The 20,532-nt window shown below is 40.3% G+C and overlaps 4 protein-coding genes across 6 annotated transcripts; 2 read left to right on the top strand and 2 right to left on the bottom strand.

Annotated features, from left to right (window-relative positions):
* Positions 1-597: 597 nt before the first annotated feature.
* On the bottom strand, positions 598-7,613 carry si:ch211-149k23.9 (germ cell-specific gene 1-like protein). Its single transcript, XM_067601281.1, has 6 exons — positions 4,830-7,613; positions 2,474-2,656; positions 2,287-2,334; positions 2,010-2,162; positions 1,738-1,849; positions 598-1,624 (listed from the first exon to the last, which is right to left on the bottom strand). Exons 1-6 carry the CDS (start codon positions 5,023-5,025, stop codon positions 1,252-1,254), a joined length of 1,065 nt encoding a protein of 354 aa, XP_067457382.1. The 5' UTR covers positions 5,026-7,613; the 3' UTR covers positions 598-1,251.
* Positions 7,614-7,727: 114 nt separating this feature from the next.
* atg12 (ATG12 autophagy related 12 homolog (S. cerevisiae)) lies at positions 7,728-11,223 on the bottom strand. Its single transcript, XM_067601287.1, has 4 exons — positions 11,100-11,223; positions 9,062-9,198; positions 8,877-8,939; positions 7,728-7,959 (listed from the first exon to the last, which is right to left on the bottom strand). The coding sequence occupies exons 1-4, from the start codon at positions 11,191-11,193 to the stop codon at positions 7,900-7,902; spliced, it is 354 nt and encodes a 117-aa protein (XP_067457388.1). The 5' UTR covers positions 11,194-11,223; the 3' UTR covers positions 7,728-7,899.
* Positions 11,224-11,270: 47 nt separating this feature from the next.
* On the top strand, positions 11,271-14,668 carry isoc2 (isochorismatase domain containing 2). Of its 2 annotated transcripts, none has more exons than XM_067601283.1 (7): positions 11,271-11,360; positions 11,562-11,622; positions 12,544-12,668; positions 12,789-13,001; positions 13,253-13,323; positions 14,068-14,185; positions 14,505-14,668. In XM_067601283.1, coding segments are annotated over exons 2-7 (594 nt in total). In that variant the 5' UTR covers positions 11,271-11,360; positions 11,562-11,621; the 3' UTR covers positions 14,571-14,668. The 2 variants fall into 2 exon arrangements, with proteins under 2 accessions (XP_067457384.1, XP_067457383.1); XM_067601282.1 differs by having other exon boundaries at positions 11,274-11,360; positions 11,522-11,622.
* A 239-nt stretch (positions 14,669-14,907) lies between these two features.
* foxj2 (forkhead box J2) lies at positions 14,908-20,431 on the top strand. Of its 2 annotated transcripts, XM_067601270.1 has the most exons (10): positions 14,908-15,159; positions 15,438-15,784; positions 15,933-16,007; positions 16,119-16,211; positions 16,973-17,119; positions 17,221-17,707; positions 18,046-18,231; positions 18,356-18,457; positions 19,468-19,809; positions 19,985-20,431. In XM_067601270.1, the coding sequence occupies exons 2-10, from the start codon at positions 15,464-15,466 to the stop codon at positions 20,095-20,097; spliced, it is 1,866 nt and encodes a 621-aa protein (XP_067457371.1). In that variant the 5' UTR covers positions 14,908-15,159; positions 15,438-15,463; the 3' UTR covers positions 20,098-20,431. The 2 variants fall into 2 exon arrangements, with proteins under 2 accessions (XP_067457371.1, XP_067457372.1); XM_067601271.1 differs by lacking the exon at positions 18,356-18,457.
* The last annotated feature ends 101 nt before the right edge of the window (positions 20,432-20,532 follow it).

Raw genomic sequence — 20,532 nt, 5'->3', positions numbered from 1 at the left:
AAAAATCTGTTTGACCTAGAAACATACTGTGTAACATAATGCTGGGGGTTGACAAAAATGGTGCTTTAGGTCTTAAGTTTTCAATTGTATTTATCCCAGACAGTAAATCCAGGATTATCCCAAATGTATAACCTCCAGACATTCAAGGTAAATTTATTTAGCTTTAAATTTGACAATTTTAAGTTAGACATGTGAGGAGTAGAGTGGAATGTCCATATATAAGTGATAATTACCTTGAAAGTGTGATGTTTTCACTGTACACATCACACTGGTGTTGTTGTTCAAGTGTGTGTGTGCAGTCGGTGGGTGTGCGTGCCGGCGTTTCTTTTCAACTTTGATTCCGACCCCCCCCTCCCTCTCCCTTTCCCTCTCCCTCTCCATCCTTTCACATGCCTCCCATCTCTCCTCACTCTGTTTCTCCTTCTTTCCATCCAACTCGGGATTACTGGTTTACACATAATCTTCTGTTCAACATCAGAGAGCAGACTTTTCGAAATCTCTGTAATCTTTCTATCTCTATGTGTCTATCGTATGGGTTTGTCTGTGCATCTGCAGAGAGACCGCGTTTGTTGTATCATCTGGGATACATGCGTTGCATCAGAATACTCAAAGTTTGACAAATGAGCAAAAACATGGAAGAATCCATGCAAAAACTGACTTCACAAAGATTGCAAAAACAAAAAATGTAGTAAAAGACTGCTCCTCCATATCTGACAGTAGAGAGAAGAGTGTGGAAAAGAACACTTTTTGAATGTCCCACTCAGATAAATGAGATTAAATTGCACATTTACTCTACAGGACAGGCTGTTCTGTTGGGTATCAACAGGAGAAGAAACATCCGTTCGGTCTAAGGTGTGAAATAACAGAATTATTAAAATGACTCTCATACTGACACATTGCAAGTTCATCTGAAGGTATAAAGAATGAATAATACAAACATGTATATGCATTTACATACAGAGACATACATTTGCTTTCCTACCATGAGGCACTGAGAAATACCCAGAAAAACATGCAGTCTTGCATGTCAGTGTGGCCTACATACTGTATACAGTACGTTGTGGGTTTCATATTAGATATGTATCAATCATTGTCCTTCAAACCTGATAAATACGTCCAAACTTCACTGAAAGTCGAATGTAGGAGAACAATAAAAGCATCTATTTGCTCACATTGACTCCAGCATGTCGACAATGTCTTTCCTTTTTCAGTTTTTAAGCCCTTTTTTAGTTGTTGGGAGTAACTGATCTCTTAACAAGGTGAATCAGCTCGGTCCATGGCCTCCTCCATCTCGTCCATCTCTCTCTCACAGTCTTCACACCCTTCTGGCCCGCAGCCTCCTACTAAAACCAACGTTGGCACGTCCCCATTTCCCACTCCAACCACACTGCCATTCGGGGCCCACGCCACGTCAATCATGCCGTCTGGGCACTGCAGCAGGCCACTGACAGAGTAGAGCCCGCCCCCTGGAACCACCTCATCGTAGGATGGGGCGTGAGTGGCGGCTCTTGCTTCCTCCAAACGCAGCCTCTGTCTGCGACGGAGCTCAATGATGGTCTTTGTGTAGGAGTTGAGAGTGACCACGGCAGCCCCCATGCAGCAGCTGAAGGACACCCAAGCAAGACTAGAAGAGAAGAGAGGCATATCATAATAGCTTGTAAAGCAAGTATTTTATGCACATGCTTGAACAATATCGGCTTGTAGCATTTATGCTGTTTCTGATCGGCAGCCACCTACGCAAATGACCAGCCGTAGTCCCAGGACTGAGGCCTCCAGTCTTTGGGGCCCACAATGACTGTCATCTGAAATACAGTGGTGTACATCATATGGGCCACCATCCCAAGAAGACCTATATGGGTGATGAAACAAAGAAAAAGCATACAACTAAGTCCAGGAAAAGCAGATGACCAAGTAAATTGTAGATGAAGAGATAGATATAGGATTACTGGCCGTGTAGGGAGAAAAAAGACACAACACAATGTCAAACTGAAGGGTACACCAGGTCTCACCTGATAGCACAGTACAGATAGCTGCATAAGCATTGATCTTTAGTGAGTGCATCTCTTTATGGGAGCACAGGACTTCCAGCCACATGAGTAAGAAGCCCATCCCCAGTAGGCCGATGTACGTAAACTCCGAAATGACTGACAGCCAGAGCACACCTGCAACATGTACAAACACACACACACAATGCACGCAAACACATAGAAAAAAAACATTAATATTGGTCGAAAAGAATAATTTAATATTTTTCAGCACAGGAGGGTTCGTTGATACAAAGCTCACCTTGTGTTTCTCCAGGAGTTAACTCAATAAAGCTTCGGCATTTCTCCCCTGCCAACATAATTCACAGATATGAACAAAATGAAAACATTATTCTTTGAGTTGAAAGAACCATAAAAGCTGACCTAATATTGAGACCAGGTGAGAGTAAGTGAGTTAATATATGATTGGATGCCTGTGTGCTTCTCACCATCGCTGTGTTTCTCACAGCTCTCCCAGAAGCCAGTGTGGAAGTATCTGAAAGCAAACTTGTCTTCCCCCGTCTCCCAGATGTAGTGAACTGCATTGGCCAGCTGCCTCTGTCTGATCTTGGCCAGCTCCTCCCTCCTGGCTGGAGACAGCGTGCGGTTGAAGGGGCTCTGAGTTGGACTCTCTGTGTGAAAGCACAAGGAGATGACACTGAGAAGAGCATTTTTATGTTCATTTTTGTATCTTCTTATAATACATACAATATATAATAGAGTTGGTGGCTGGACAGTAACACAGCAGACACTGAGCGGAGGGCCAGTCACCATCTCTTTCTTCACAGCTCACGAAAAAACAAAATACACCCACATCTGTGAGCAATCTGTATTTTCTAAACCTATCCAGACTTTGCTTTAGAAAGTTGAAGGAAACCCACACAAATGAGTGCAAAATCATGCAAACATCAAACAAACACACTCTTCCTGTGAGATACCATCACAAACAACTGATCCACTCTGAGGAGAATCTAAAACAGAAGCGTACAGTAAATGCATATGCAGGCAAGCAAATACACACACACAGACGTGCATACTATATATGCACATATTGCTCACTAATATTTAATGGATATGTTGACTGAAAAAAAGCAAAACATAATGCACCAAAAGGTCATTTCCAGTCTGCACCTTGCATGCAGGTGTGTGTTGATGGGGAATGAATGGAGGTGAGTATGTCCTTTAGAGTGAGACAGGCAGAAAAACAACTGCAAGTATGCAAATCACACCATAGCCTCAAAAGTAACAAGCCTCTGTGTTTTACAGTAACATGTAGCCACGTGTGTGTTTGAAATCAGGTTTAGAAGTGTAAGGGGGGAGTTAAATCCACCACTGTGCTGTTGGTAAAGGTATATCTTATTTTTGTGCAAGTACACAAAGTACATAGTAATCAAAGTTGATTCCTTTATGCAGTAAGAACTGTTAATCTCAGCGTGGATTAAGCATGTCTGTTAAAAAAAAATAAAGCACAGGGAGCAGGCAGTGTAAAACCTCTCTTTAGGAACTACCCTCACACCCCGCAGATTAAATCTAAGCCACAGTTAAATTCGTGGTCAGACAAAGGTGGGCAAAAAGAGATTAAAACCAGGGACATTGAGTTTCTAACAGGGGGAGAATCCAGCTGGATTAGTTCTAGATATTGGTTGTTTTGTTGTGACAGAGTGCAAAGATCAAGAAATTCAATACTTATGTAATGAGGTTCAACAGTCAAGGCAGACTTTTTTTTAGCACAGTCAAAATCAGACAGCTGCATTTAGAAGACTTATGAGAAGATACACACACTGACCACCTGGCCACGCACACATAACATGCTGCACTGTACAAACTATGTACTGTATACACACAACAACCTCAGTTTGTCTAAAGAGTGTTTTAAGTTACTAGGAGAGTTTGGATTAAGTTTTACATTAAGTATCATGGAAATTGAGTGTGACTACTCGCTGACAAAACTCCATCCATGTCAAGTCCTTTTATGAAGGCTGTGATATTGCAGTTGAAACCTCTTGAGTTAATATTGTTTTGTCAAATAATAGCAATCGTGCAGATTTCTCAGAAGCACACCAATGCCGCAAATATCCTACACTATTTCATTCACTTGTTGCTCTCCTGAGTTGAGACTTCTCAGAGCCAAATGCTAAAAAAAAACAAAAAAACATCACATAACTGTTGACATCAGTTAGGATGAACTGCTGCTGTTTACAACACATTGTGACATGCCCTTTAACATGTTGCAACAAAGACTGAGATTAGTCACCAGGCAACAATTTTCCCACTCATCAGATATCTAGCTTTACTGTCGTTACTCTCTGTTCATGTGCTCACTACAGCTTCATGCACACACATGTTCTTAGCTGACAGCATGGGAACCTGGTATGGTCTTCTTTTTCTCAAGGCCAACTCGAAGCTAAATGTTCTGAAATGGTCCTATTCACACAACTGCTGTTGTTTTGCACACCTGCACATGTAGAAAACTATTTTAATGGTAGAGTTTAGTAGCATAGCTGTTTATGAGATGCAGGAATCTGCATATCTGGCATAATGGTTAGTATTTTAGCCACACATCTTGCTCACTCTAAAGATTAAGAATGAAACCTTGACAAAATGAGAAGAGCAGCTTGTAAAAACTGCAATTTGTACCTCAAAAAAAGTGGCTAGTCAAATGTACATTTATGTAAGGGCTAATTACAGTAAACCAGCAATCTGAATTATACTTTAAAGAAAGAATAAAGCATCAGTAAGCGCAGCACAGCAGCACAAAACAGTTTTTGAAGTGGAGAGGTGAAAGACAATGTGACTTTTCAGTACCTGTGGTGTAAGGCTCGCTGTTGTTCTGACCACAGTTCTTCATTTTGACAGGCGACAGGCAGAGGGGCTTGACCACCTTGTGAGTGCCCTCACACCAGTAGGACGTGCAGAGAGCCAGGATGGAGAGGGCCAGAGCCAGAGTGGTCAAGGTCAGGGAGAGCAGGGAGCGAGAGCGACGTGACATACGCTCCAGCATGGCCACACAGGGGAGGAAAGAGGAGGCAAGGGGGGAGGTTACAGAGAGGGGAGACAGTTGGGGCTGAATGAGGATACTGCACGTAGAGACAAGACAAAACGGGACAGCAGGTATGACTAGAGTCACAGATGGAGCTGGGAGAGTAGGACAGATGCTTTGGTGTGGGTTTAAGATTGCCAGGTTTAAATGGAAAACAGAGATAAATGTGATGTAACAGTACAGAAGATGACAAAGCAATACTGTAAAGTCAGTGTGATTAAAAGAGAGGAAGATAAAGAGAATGAGAGGAGATAGCAGCGGGATAAGATGCCCTGAAGATGATACACGTGGGAAAGGACAGATGGGATGAAAAAATGAACAAGAGGGGATTTAGATGGACACTGGTTCACACTAGGAGAGAACAGTGGGATGCAAGGACATAACAGTATGCTGCTCAGACAGCTTTAGTGTGATATCCTGCTATTGATCCCTGGGGTAACTGATGTGGCCATACATCCTCTGACCTCAAACCTTCAAGGCTTTACACTAGCAGATGTCTGACAGTATTAGAGCAATGTGACCGTACTAAAAAAAGCATAAAGTCATTTAAAAATAATATAATTTATCACTGAATGCTGTGTACATAAAGTGGAGTAACAGGACATCTTCAAAGGCAAATGATCACCTGGGAAGAAAGTAAAATGAAATGGTTGAGCGGAGCACACGAAGGCTTCAGCCGAGGTGTCCATATGGTGACATGTAACTTTGTTGAATGTTCCTGGAGTAAGTAAGAGTCATTATACTAGCTGAGGTCATGTAAATCTTCCAGTTGCCCAGCTGTTTTGATAAGAAGGAGTAATGTTTTCTGTCCTGTGACCCAGGTTAATATCCTCCTGCTTCCTGATTTAGACACTCCAGCCTGCCAATCATTATGAACCCTGTCGCTGGACACTAAGTACAAGACAAGTCAGAGGGGCGCAAAACAAGAGATTACTTTTTTGATGAAATTATGGATAAGCCACAGATCCAAATGAAATTTTTGCTAGTAATCCCAGTTAATCTTTAATCTGATTGTGTTAGGTGTGTTTTGGTGTGAAATGCACTCTGGCCATCTCCGCTGACTCTCTGTGTTATGTGATGTCTCCCTGTCAGCCCCTGAAATACAACAAAACACAGGTTAAACCAGCTGGATTTAGTGTCAACAATAACTGATCTACATGAGAAGAGCCCACTCAGGGAGGTTTCTGTTTTCTTAATAACGCTGACCATGAAAAATGGAAATGTATCAAATCTGACAGGCAATGATAAGATTTCCCTTCAATCTGCACAAATGTGAACATTTCTGTAATCTTTACATAGAATATTTTATAAATATTTAAAAAAAAATCTATAAAATGTCCAAAGGATAAGGCCGAGGTGTCCTGAAATGAATCAACTTTAAGAGAACTATGCATCTGTCAAATGATTTTATAAGACTTGAACTCCATACTGCATTTCCCCCATTTATTATCACTATTATCTGCCTCCAAACACAGTTTCTTCTCAGTTACCAACATCACTCTTCAGCCTGGATTTTACAGTCAGTGTTAACATATTATACACGTGCAGAAGTATGACCGATAAAAGTTGGCAACAGCATGTTAGCGAGTTGGATGCAGCCTAATCCACTGAAGATTTTGCTAGAATTATCAACAAGCAGGATAAAGACTTTAATACTAATATTTATTTTTCTAGAGAAAAGTGAAAATTCATTCTTCAACATAAACTGAATTCTGTGATAAACATTAAGTTATTGGTTTTCAAGTGCATGGGCAGGTTTTTTTGTCTTTACAAATAATTAAGAAGCTGATTAAAAAACTAGACACACACCATCTGAACCTGCATTCACTTGAAACATATTTAACACATCTAGACTTAAATAACAAGCAACAAGTGTTATATAGTGCAATTATTGTAGAATAATCAGTGTTAGTTACCTACCAAAGACCTTTTCTTGTCCCTTGTAGTACTTCAGGTAAAACACAACGGAACTATTACAGTCAAACAACTTTCCTTTCTCGCAGTCCTCTAAACCTACAATCCTTGGTCCTCTCTGCCTTGTTCAAGAGCCTTTAATCAAAAAGCTCCTTAAGAACTTGATTTTAGTTGCTCCATCTTGAACGGATTCCCCGTGTCACCATCCTCTTCATCTTTTCTCTCTGTATCTGTCACCAATATTCTTCTTCCAGGATGAGCATCAGTGACCCTTACCTCTCCAGCTGCACTCCCCCCTTTAATCCTCCTGGCCAATAGTCGGATGGAGATGCAAGACTGATAGAGCGACTGAGTGTCTGTCTCCTCGCCACTCGACTCCCTTTTCTGTCTTTCTTGGGAATTTATGTCACAAACCCATCCTGAATCATGTAATCCCTCTAAGTCCATCTGTTGCTGTGGTGCCCCCTCTCTTCCTATGTCCTATCCCTTTTCAGTGGCAGTTCCTACCCAACCGTCAGACACCATCGCCTACAGTTGAGGTTCTTCTACATCAAAACTTTGTTTTTTACCTGATATTTAATTGTTACACTAAGAGAAGGGATGAAACTCTCAACCAACTTATCCACATGAATAGGCTTTTCCTATTCTTTTTTCCTAATCAGCACCACTGCTGTACAAAGCAAAATCCTGTGTCCACTAAGTGTTTATTTTTAGATGCCAAATGCGATGCCTAAAAAAACAAAAACAAATTTGAAAAAAATCACTGAAAAGATCTTTATATAGTCACAATAATTTATTTACAATATGTATATACATAAAAACTTAAAGAAAACAAATTGCAAAGAAGCAAAAGCAACATTATGTGCAAGCTTGGAGGATGAATTTAAGAAAAGGAGTCCCAAATGGAGGTGTAGGAAGTAGTTAACCCCAGGCTTGAGATTTACAGTAATGTAGAACCAGCTTGCCATCACTGCCAAAACACTGAAAGAAACAAAAAAAAATGTACATTTTGATTAGATATCGGCCCGTCAAGCAGTGAAAGCTGTGGGACCTTCAACTGTCCACTAAACTCTGGACTCTGAGGTCTTTACTGTCACTTATGGAGACATTAATCAGTGGCCAGGGACACTGGCACGTGTCACATGGAGAATCCCTCTTATTGCCCCCTCTGCTGGTCAGTGCTCCACATGACCCATCCACTGGTGTAGGCCAGGCCCAAAGGTCTGCCTGTTACTCATGCTATTAATTTATTATTTCATCAAAAGGCTAAGAGACTATATTAAAGAAACCACTGTATTAAAGAAAGTTATAGTGGGGGTTGTATCCAAAATTGCTTCCTGATTGAAGCCTGAAAGTTTATTTGTTAGAGCATGTATATATATACAGTATATCTCCTATAATAGGGGGGAGGAGGCAATATTACGACTTTCTACCGAGTGATACATACTTTAAGACAAGAAACAGTCTCAGATAAATTGACTGTTAAGGCTAATGTCATGTTAATAATCCTGAAAATGTCATATATGTAATATCTGAAAGGGCATTGCACATTTGCTAAACTTACAAGATTTAAAAAAGTAAAATATATAGTATATTGTTGGCCAGTACTGCAACAAATCTTGAAAAAAATGGTATTTTGTGTATACATGTGTACGACTATGTTGCAATAGCATTTGTAAATATGCTTTAGGTTTGTGTGACAAAATAATCTTAACTCAAAGGTACACGGACTAGCTTCTTTTTTGGGGGTGGGGAGTTCAAAAAGACAAATGTGACTTGTGTTTATCTATTGCTTTTTCCTGCTTAAAACAATCATAGCTAAAAGACATTACATCTGCTTTAGAGTGAGGAAAATGAGCAGTAAATACAAAAAAATACAGTTGTTTATATGTACTCACATCAAAGAGAACCCCTACTTCTTGATCCGGTGAGGGAGCAAAAGATTGGTTAACATAGATGAACTGAAAGAAAAAAAAGAGTTATATGTAATAAACTGAAAGAGAAAGTAGCAGAAAAATGCTGTTGAAGCCTCCAAGATATGATTTGGGAATTGGACAAGCCAGTAAACAAACTTATCACTTACCAGTTGTTCACTGGCATCAAACTTGAGGAAGCGAGCGATGAACTGAGAAAGAGACTGTACCGTCCTTCCCCTGTCCACTGCCCATTTCTTTGTTTTCATTATCGGAGTGTCTCCCACCGCTTTCAACAGCACATCAACTATATAAAACAAAAGGACAGAAATAAAAGGTGAAACTGCTGCTGGTGCTGCTGCCACCCAGACTGGTCCAGGCAATTCTCAACTTGAACGCTTCAGGGGAATTTCTGGAGAGATGCCAGTTAAATCCATTGATGTATAACAACTATGCTACAGTGCAAAAACAAAAGCTATCAGGGCTCACTTCTACTTAATACTTCAGATTTACATATCTTTACAATGGACCCTCAATTATATGTGTTTATGGTGTAAAAGTGATGTGAAAAGTTTGTGCAGGGGTTAATGCACAATTTGTTATGCTGCAATTTTTTGTGTCAAGTATTTCCCTTTTGTTTACTCATTACAGATATCAGTTTTCAATATTTTGATTTCCTGGTTATATTGATTTATTCTCAGATTTTGTGTTAGTTGTACCTGAGGAGATTCCTATGTATTTGGATCTTGGAAACTACAATTATTGACTGAATTTCCATATATGGACTTCCATTAAAGGGCATAAGTGTGCTCAATTTGTTCTCATTAGAAGCTTTGAGATTTCCTTTTCTCAAGACTATTTAATACTTGCATTGAATGTAAGTGTGCTGAGGTTTCCTTTCTCCATATTTTATGCTACAATTTTGAAATCAAAGTTTTTGAATGAAAGACTAGGTAGACAAGGTAACTAGATTCATTTTGGAGTTGCAACAATTAGTTGATTAATTGATTAGATGCCAACTATTAAATTAATTGACTACTTTAATAATCAATTATTGGCTTGGAGTCATTTTTTGAGAAAAAAAGTCCAAATTTTCTGATTTTAGATTTTTAAATGTGAATACTTTCTGGTTTCTTTAGTCTTCTGTGATGGCAAACTGAATATCTTTGGGGTGTGAACTGCTGGTCAGGACAAAAGAAGACGTTTGAGGACGTCAGTTTGGGCTTAGGGAAATAGTGATCAGCATTTTCTGACATTTTATAGACCAAACGACTAATCTTTTATTCAAGAAAATAACCCAAAGATTAATTGATAGTGATAATAATTGTTCGTAGTCGTATTTCATTTAATCTATTTATTCTTATGAGGTTATAAAATCTGGATAAATTAAATATAGGCTATTTTTTCATCAGGGATTAATTTAATCACAAAAATATATGCTATACTTATGCTGCCCAGAGCTGATGTTCAAGTTGGAGCTACAGTTTTTGAACATTGTTTACATTCACAATTGTAGAATTTTAGTCAAATAACTATGTATGATTACGTTGATGATTACGTTAACCGTGACTTGAATATGTAAAGATAAACTTAAATTTAATTTAGAATTAGTATTAGACTAATGATTAATGGTTGTTGATAATACACACATTTAATAAGATATGTCATACAATACTTCAAAGTTATGTGGCAGAGTTGCAAATATTGTTTCCTGGAGTTGAAAGCAATAAGGAAATTTTACAAAGTTTGAGTATTTTTAGCAGTTCTTAAGCAAACTTATGGAAAATTTAAACGTGAAACTGGACATTTCCAACAAACTGGACTGTGGTTTTGACAGTTTTAAAGCTAACTGGGGCTTGTTAGCCTTGATAAATGACCCTTTATACGAGCTGAGTTGTTGATATATATATTTAATAAACTATAGAAACACATAGCCTCTCTGTAAAGTGTTAATAAGAGCAAACAGATGATATTTTGCCTTCATAAACATTAGCTTTAGCTTTAGCTATTCCCCAACCCAACAGTGTTAAAAAGCTGAAGGCTTATTGGCTAAACAGGAAAATACAACCATCCTATTGGCCAACATTACTGCCAATTATCTTTTACGTCACACACCCGGAATTGTTTCCTATAGCATTAGCAACAGTCCTCGTAAACAACTATTATTCGCTAAGTGAGTGCTAATATCAATATATTACGCTTTCGTACTTTTTTTCTTCTCCTCACTCGTCGTCGAGTCGTCTGGCGGTGACTGTGACTCCTCTTTTTGCGTTTCAGTTGGAGACTCTGCGTTGTCAGACATCTTCAATCGTTCTGGTTTCCGCCTTTCTGAGTTAGCCAGGCTCCTATTGGCTCACAGAAACATCAGTCCCTAGGACACGTAATTCTATTGGTCAGTAGGCTTCTGGGAAGGCAGTGTTTATCACAGCGAGACCCTTGTACTAGTGTGGGTTCTTCGTTACATGCAAGGTTAGTTATTATTTTATCTTTGAACTATACTGATTTTAAAACGATTTCAGATATTAACTGTCCATTTGGTTAAGGTTGTGATAATGCTTAATCAAACGATCAATTTGTATCTTCCTCTTTCACCTGCAAGTAAAATATGTACATTTTCTATTGGTTTCCAGTTGGTGGCGTCACCTATGAACTAAAACTTTAACCTTTCAGTTAAAGGCTTCTGCAGTCACCCCCTCCTCCAGCTCACAATCTGACCACTAAGACCACAACAGTAAGTCATCTTTTAAGTACCCTTGAGGGTCCTTTGGTTGCAGCATTTACAGATGTCACTCAAGTGTAACTTTGTGTATTTATGTTTCTATCATCTTTAGTGTAATCACAGTAAAAACCTTTGAGGAAATGTATTATGTGCAAGGAAGAAATGTTTCTTCCTTATCAAGTGTATGCAAAATGCAATTAAGAAAAGAAGTTCAGTTTCTTTGACAAAGTTAGAGTCCACCCTTAAAGGATAGGTTCATAATTTTCCAGGAACAGTCAGGTGCCTATATGAACACTGAAAGAGATTTTCATCAACCCCCTGGTTTATACTGGCGATTAAAAGACTATTTACTAATGTGATTTTAATGAAAATGATCCACAGTGTGTCCAAACAGTCATTTCCGTACAAATGCATTTAAAAGTTCATCTGAAGTTTATGTGAGGCTTCAGCAGTCTGAGTTAGTCATATCAAGTGGATATCTGCCACATTTACAGTCTTTTTAGCATCAAATTCTCTCTTTGTGTTTCTTTGGACAGTGTTTCCCTGTTGAGCTGCAGTGGAAGTATAGTAACAAGAAGAGAGACTTTGGTACTAAAAAGATTGTAACGTTGAAAGATATCTACTTGATTTGACTCATTTGGATGGCTGAAGCTTCATATTAGCTTCAGATAAACTTTTAAATACATTTTTGCACAGAAAGAGGACTGGATTTTGTCCCTCATTGCTTACATTGTAAGTGCACTGTAAAGGGATCTTCTAATGGTCAGTATGAACAGGAGGAATGATTACAACAATTCATTTGGGCACCTGACTGTTGCTTTAGGACAGACTTGAAAAACTGTGAACCTGTCCTTTAATAGTGGAACAAAACATGTTGCATCAATTAATGTATCTGAAAACAATTTGTTCTTTTGTGCAATCTTGCTCTTGCAGTGGCAAGCATCGGCAGGCTCTCCACCAAAGATTCAGTGCTGTTGCTGTGTGACATGCAAGAGAAGTTCCGACCCAACATCTTTCAGTTCACCAACATTGTCAGCAATGCAGCCAGACTGCTCCAGGTCGGAAAATGACATTAGTCATACCAGCTATCAGCCTTACTCATGTGTAAATCTATTTGTTATTTGAATAGATATCTCTACCTCTGATTAAATCTGCCTGCTCTCTCTTCCTGCTCATAGGCCTGTCGTGTTCTAGGCATCCCCCCCATCTTGACAGAGCAGTACCCTAAAGGTTTGGGACCCACAGTACCAGAGCTAGGAGCAGCGGACCTGACCGCTCATGCTAAAACGTCATTCACCATGATGACAGAGGATGTGGTGAAGGAGCTGCAGACCCTGGGGAACCCCAAACAGTTCATACTGTGCGGAATAGAGGCACACGCTTGTATCGCGGTAAGAGCGCATCTTCATTTTGGGAGTTTAGCTGTTTACATGACATGACTCCTCCTCTGCACCATAGAAGAGAACATACAGACGATTGGAAGCTCCTTGCCTTCAATGAAAGCTATTACGCTATATTAATATAATATGATATTCTTTTCTACCCCGGTGTGTCACAGAGCCTCCACAGTCTTAATAAATGCACAATGAGTTTGGTGTAAATGCTAAATCCATTTTATCTCTGCTCCTTGTGTGTTTCTCAGTGTACAGCGTATGACCTGCTTGAAAAGGGGATGGAGGTTCATATCGTGGCTGATGCCGTCTCATCTAGAAGGTAGGTGTGGGGGATTTTTGTTTTTTTTTGTTATACAGTATTACCATCACTGGGAATAAAGGGGACATACTATGCACATTTACAGTTCTGTATTTTTAATGTGGGACTCTACTGAAATATCTTTGCATGATTTACAGTTATAAAAACTATTTATCTTATACTGGTTCAGCCTCTGTCTGAAAGAGGTCATTTTAGCTCCTGTCTCTTTAATGCCCACCTCCTGATGAGCCCACTCTGTTCTGACTGGTTAGCCCCCAAAAAAGCTGCACATTGGCAGACATTTTGGAGGCTATGTAATCAAACAGTAGTAGATTTAAATGTCAACTTCTCAAATGTTCGAGATGAAATCTGATCCGAAACATGAAAGTGGACAGACAGCAGAAACAACACATGGAAAAACCTCAGCAACAATCTTAGCATCAAAGGCTACAGAACGGACGGCCGTGTATGGACATGCTCAACGAACTGACATCTGGTAGAAAAAAAACATTGAAAACAAAGTGTTCAGAGCAGGCTGAAGCCCTGACCTTTGACTTGCAGGGAGCATATCTACATACGCCAACCTCAAGTTTTGGAACTTTGACCATGTTTAACATATACATCTGACATCATAACAGTATATAAATAACAGGAAATAAGAAAAGCATGATATATATACCCTTCAAATATCAATTTGTTGCCATTTGTATGTTTAGAAACTGTAGATGAGTGTGTTACGACAGACTTTTGTGCTTCCCCCCACAGCCAGACAGACCGTTTGTTTGCTCTGTCCCGACTGAAGCAGAGTGGAGCTTTCCTCACCACCACAGAGGCTGTTCTGCTACAGCTGGTCCAAGATGCCAAACACCCCAACTTCAAGGAGGTGCTTAGTATAGCTGCTCTCTGTTTGTTTAGATGTGTCATACATATAAGCCTGACAGGAAAACAAATTTGGCATGTCACCACAGTGAGATGACCGCCAAAAATACACCATTATCACAGACATTGTCAACCAGTTGCAGATGACTTTGTGTCAGGGTGCGGTGAGACAACATACTGAAGTGATCACAGCTAAATCTGACACTTCTTTTCTGTCATAAACCCTTGCCAACATGCCATAATTGATTTCATATTGAGTATACTGCCAGATTAAGTATTGCAAATGACAAACATACTGTATTTTCTTTCAACTTTATTGTCAGATCCAGAAGCTTTTGGCCCACCCGTCCCCCGACACCGGCCTCCTCGCCTTCTTCAGCGCTCTGTAGGGAGATCAACATCTATTGTTCTGTTCTATACATACTGTACAGAGTCTCACTGCTTCCAACATACTGATGCTTCAATAAAGTGATGCTGCTACTTTAAATTTGTGTGTTGTGTTTATCTATCTGTATCATACTCTCATGCCTCGTCATGGGTCAAAAATGCAGATACCCTGAGGTGAAACGTATCATTTCTTCCTCTTCCCTGATACCCTGATAGGCCCACAGCTGCAGAAACTTCTACTTCAAACAGTGACAAGCTGGAGAGGTGGGACCGGCTCACAAGAGGCGGGAGCAAAGAGTGATGTCACCAAGGGGGAGGAGTGGGTGACGTCATTCATGTACAGACAGAAAGGGAAGGGATAGGAGAGAGGGAGGGAGAGAGAAAAAGGAAGCTCTCCGATAAGTTTTTGTGTATTTCTCCAAAGTTACACAAACCAAAGGTATGATTGGAGGACTTCTGAGGATCGACATGCTGAAGCGAGAGATCTGAAGGGGAGGACGGACACCAGTTTGTTAGCAGTTGTGCACAACTGATGACCACATAAAATATTAACAGTTTGTAAGGCCTTGGGCCTCGAGTAACTGTAGAGAGGTAAGCAAGTCACTCTTCTTCCTCAGAAATTACAAAGTATAGGGAGCATTGGCACATTCAAATGCAGGCATATTCTTGAAACGTGTTGTCTTTTCTTGTGTCTGAACCAACTGGTTTGTAATTGATGCTGGGTGGAAGTACAGGAACAGAACGGTTGACAGTTTTACATTACAGGCAGAGGAGAATCTACTGTGGCATTTCTCAGTGTTTGTTACAGTGTTTTAAGTAAAGAGAAAGTAAAAACTAACAATCCAGTGCTTTCTAATCTGATGCCCCAGATCCTGGACAGATAGAAAAAGAGACAATGTCTTCTGACTTGGACTCCAGTCTCACCAGCATAGACTGGCTGCCCCAGCTGGGAATCAGCAGCCTGCGCTCGGGTAAAGAGAGAGGAGGAGGGGAGAGGGACAAGAAGAAAGACAGAGGGAGGGAGAGGGGAGACTTCATACCCCTTGTGCCGGACCCCTCCTCTGCTAACTGTAAAGGGAAACCCCCTCACAGCTACGCCACTCTCATTGCCATGGCAATAGCAGCTGCACCTGAGAGGAAGTTGAGTCTGAATGACATCTACACCTGGATCAGTGACACTTTTCCTTATTACAGCCGAGCAGGCCGTGGATGGAAGGTAAGCCTAAATAGTATTAACCATGCTACTTAAGTATGAATTTGTTAAAAGTGATTTTAATATTATTTGCATCACCAACTAGTACGGAAAGAGTGCTGCTGTCTTATTGGCTGACTTATATCATCATATAACTTTGTGTCATTAACAGAACTCCATTCGGCATAATCTGTCCCTTAATAAATGCTTCAGGAAAGTCCCTCGGCCGCAGAATGACCCTGGCAAGGTGAAACTGTTTTTTTGTTTTATGTTACGAGGATATGTTACATCATGTGAGATGGATAGATGATCGGTTAAACGTATGTGAAGCTGAGACCCTGATGTACTGTATATCTAGGGTTCCTATTGGACAATGGACGGACCTGCAGAGGTCAATCAAGTGAGGGCACCCAAACGTCCCTATCCAGAAGAGGAAGAGGAGAGGCTGGATGTATGTCACGCACTCACTCGTTACCATCAAACCTACACTGTCAAAATGCCAAATAGTAACAGGTGTAAACAAACTACACAGTACAAGTACTTTTTACTGAAGTACAATAAATTTAGTGTTTCCATTTAGAGAGACATCAGAATTTACACTTAATTGTACTTTTTACTGCACTAAATTTATCTGACAGTGGTGATTGCTAATTACTTGTACCACTTTTACATGAGATACGTTAGTACATTTTATCTTTAATACTTATTTACCTAAAAGAGGTCAGTTTACCCAAATTACAAAAAAAAACAACAACAACCACAAAACAAAACATATTTTGTCATTTACAATATATAATATACAGTATCTGTCTCTGAGATTTCACACGGGAATTGAATTCCATTTGTGGTGTTCACAGCATTGCAATAATAAAAAAAAATTTGATTGACTTGATTTTAAAGAAACAACATTTCTCTTACTCTGGATAATCCACAGAATATGCTCTCAAAAGCAAATAGTCCCTATAAAAACATGATAGCATGATGTGTGGGATATTTGCCATTCGCTTTTGTTGAACTGGAATGTGAAATCTGAGAAATGGGTATCTCAAAAAACTGGAAAAACAAACAAAAGCTATCTGCATATCTGAATGTAATCATTAGAGTGAACTGACCCTTTAATGTGGGACTTTTGAGAAGTGTTTGTACATTTGCTATTGCCGCTTTTACCTTGACAATTATTTAATTACTTTTTCCAACATTGCCCTGTTACAGGTTCCACGAGCACCAGAGAGAGAGCCCTCCCCTCATCACCCACAACCAACCCCCCACACAGACCACCAGCTTCTTAAGGCAGAGCCACTGGGTGCCATCCAGCAACAATCGCCCCATCCTGCCTCCCTCTCTCCTCCTCCATGCAAGGTGAAGTCACTTCCTCCCCCTTTTCCCCCCTCACAGCCTAGTTTTCTGAGCATTTTTTAAAAACAGCACCTTATATAACATCCTGTCTTTTCTCTTCACAGCAACAGTCCCCCTACATGCCATCTCCCGTCTCCAGTCTCACTGTCCCTCATCCGTCTGTCTCTCCTGCAGCGGGGCTCCCACCTGCTGCCTCAATGTCTTCCATCAACTCTTTCCCTCCTCCACATCCACCAGGCCCCGTTTTTTCCAACCCCACTGTCTCTGCTACACCTCTGCCTGTTATCAATATTTCTACAGATGACACTCTGTCCTTTCCTACTAATTCAAGGCACGAATCTGTTTCCACTTTCTCCGGTGCTTCGAACTCTGTGCCGGTGCCTGTTTGCACCGTGTCGGGACACACTCACTCCTCTGTATCTGTCGCCCTTCCCTCTGCCGTCCCCTCATCTATCACTGCCCCTCCTGTCTCATTAAACTCCTTTGCTGATCTCCCGCTCCGTTTCACCTTTGATGAGCTGAACTTGCCAGACTTGTATGCATCTTTCAAGTCTCTAGTTAAGACTATGCGGGAGAGAGGGGGCTCACAGTGTAAGTACTGAGTGGATTCAAAGGATGGGTTCACAATTTTTCAAGTCTGTCATCAAGAGTCATATAGATAGATAGATAGATAAATAGATAAACAAGGACTGTGGATTTTGTCCCCCATCATTTGAAAGCGCATTTGAGGGGGATCTTTTAACAGCCAGTATGAACAGTATAAATGATTACAGCGAGGAAAACCTGTTGCAATGTTTATTTGGGCACCTTGCTGTTGTTTTAAGACAGACTTGAAAAATTGTGAAACTATCCTTTAAGTGTATTTTGTGTGCATTAAGTATTCTTTATAGATACAAACATCTTAAATGAGTAACGTCTTTTCTTTTTAGCGGATGTTGCTCCCCTGGCTGTGCCGAGCAGCGACATTACCCCACTCCACACTCCAACTCTGCTGCCAATGTCTCCTCACCCTGCAGCTGCACCGCCTGCAACTGCACCGCCTGCAACTGCACCGCCTGCGGCTGCACCACCAGCGGCTGCACACCCTCCTGATACAGACCGTCTTTCGCAGTGCAGTGAGTCTCACGTTATCTTCTCATAAACAAATGTGCTTGAATTGTATTCAAACCAGCAACATAACACAGGAAAGTTCAATGTTAAATGTAAAATCTAATGTTACCTTCCTCCCACTCACCTTAGCGGTGCCAGCTGACTGGTTCAGTAATCCAGATTCTCTGAAGGAGAGCTTCCGCATCGCCAGCAATCTAGACTGGGCAAACATAGACCTCACTGGTCACCCAGGTCTGTGCTGTTTACAACAGTCTTGTTTAAAGGGTCAGTTCACCTAAATGACAAATAAACAATAATTTTCTCACTTATCTCTCGGGATAGTTTGGGTTTTATCTGCTGAAGTTTTGATCTGCTGGAGGTGAACAGACTTTCATTTGTGGTTCCCTAAACATTGAGAAATTACATTTAAGAAATTCAGTAGCAATGTGTCATTCCACAAACCCTATATCCTGGATAATCTGCAGATCATTGTGTAAAGAGAAAATTAATTGGCAACTATTTTGATAATAAATAAATCATTATTATATTACATAAATCATAAATCATTTCATTTTCCCCAAGTAAAAAAACAAACACTTTCTGGTTCTAGCTTCTCAAATGTGAATTTGTTTCACTTTTCTTTGTTATATCTGATAGTAAAAGAATGTCTTTGGGTTTTGAATTGACCGTCAGATAAAGAAAATATTTTAAATGTCAACTTGAGCTCTGGAAAACTATTTTGGGCATTTTTTTTTTCCATAGCCAACTATCGCTCAACAATGAAAATAAGCTGCAGCAATGAGGACACTGTTTATAAAATGACTTGCTGTCAAATTTGTTTAATGTCAGTTTTTAATGCTGTGACCTCTACAAATGAAATTTCATTCACCTTCATTGCATTGAGGTGAAGGAAGAAATCTCAGAGACAAACATCTCAAAACCTAGTCGAACAAAACTCAAACTATCTGCAGACTACAGATAAGAGTAAAATACATTTTTTTGTCATTTAGGTGAACTGACTCTTTAAGATGTTTGTCTTTTACACCTACTGTAACAGCTTCTATTAACATTTTACCAGCCAGAATGTATAGTTGGTGGCAGCTAATGAGACTTTTTGGGTAATCTGTATTTTTTTAAGTTTTACTACGGGCTTTGGCTCCCATGATAACTTTTTTCTAAAAGGCCACAGAACATTATGGACTGAAAACCTTCATGCAGTGATGTGCCAACCTTTTAACATTTCTCTTATTTTCTGTTGCCAGACCTGCTGGAGAGCATGCGTCAGGCGGAGCTGTGTGACTGGGCACTGGACCCGGCACTCTTTACTTCCCTCTGTGATTCTCTGAACCGCTTCTTCACTCAAAGAGGCATGATCAATTCTGGGAATAACTCCCCGCTGGCCCTCGGCATCCCTCACTCCTTACAGGTCCCACCATTCTCCTCCAATCCACCTCCTACTCTCGCCAGCCTCACCCACCCCTCGCCCCTCCCCTACTCTCCCACAGTACCCCCAGCCAATGGAGCACAGCTGCCTCGGAGGGCTCTGCATATGCAGGGACACAGCCTCCAGAGACCCCAGATGACACAGCATGCAAACACAGCCGGTAAGTAATTTAGTGGAAGGCTCTTCTTGAGTTTTATGCTGTTTCTTAAAATAGTAAATGCATGACCGTTATAAAGCAGAAGTTATTTAAAAAAGAAAGAAATCCTTTTCAATATTGCCTCACTTCCTTTTAATTGTTCACTGAATTTATCCATGTTTTTCTCTTTGTGTCTCAGCTGGGATCCAGCCTCAGACTATGGCACCGCGACACCGTCCCCCATTAAAGAGTCTCCACAGCAACAGCGAGGAGATCCAGGACGACTTCGACTGGGATTCTCTACTCGCTTGACCCCCTCTCGCTGTCTGTTGGAGAAAAGACAACAGAACTTCTCAGAGAAATGTGACTCTTCACAGCCGTCTACACTAAACTCTATGCAGAGGCTGCCTCACTGTCGTGCATCTTGAAGCTTCTCTGACAGCAAGTTTGGGATCAAGTTTGTCGCATATGACTGAACATTGTATTCTGAGGTTAAACATTTTTTTTTATCACCTTCATTCAAATTCATATGCTGTAATCGCTTTTGTTTTGCTTATATTCTGCAGGTAATTGGCAGGGTGATGTTTTCTGTTGGATTGTAGATTTATAAACTTGTTCACCAAAGAAAATAAAAATGTAAATTTATTCTCGTCACATTATTGTACTCAGTAAAGATTTCATATACGGGCAGCATGAAACAAGCCAAACACACATCCTGTGTTTTTTTTTTGTTTGTTTTTTTTTTTA

The sequence above is a fragment of the Thunnus thynnus genome, chromosome 10, assembly GCF_963924715.1.
Source record: "Thunnus thynnus chromosome 10, fThuThy2.1, whole genome shotgun sequence".
Classification (NCBI taxonomy): Eukaryota; Metazoa; Chordata; class Actinopteri; order Scombriformes; family Scombridae; genus Thunnus; species Thunnus thynnus.
This window is presented reverse-complemented; position numbering and strand designations above follow the sequence as displayed.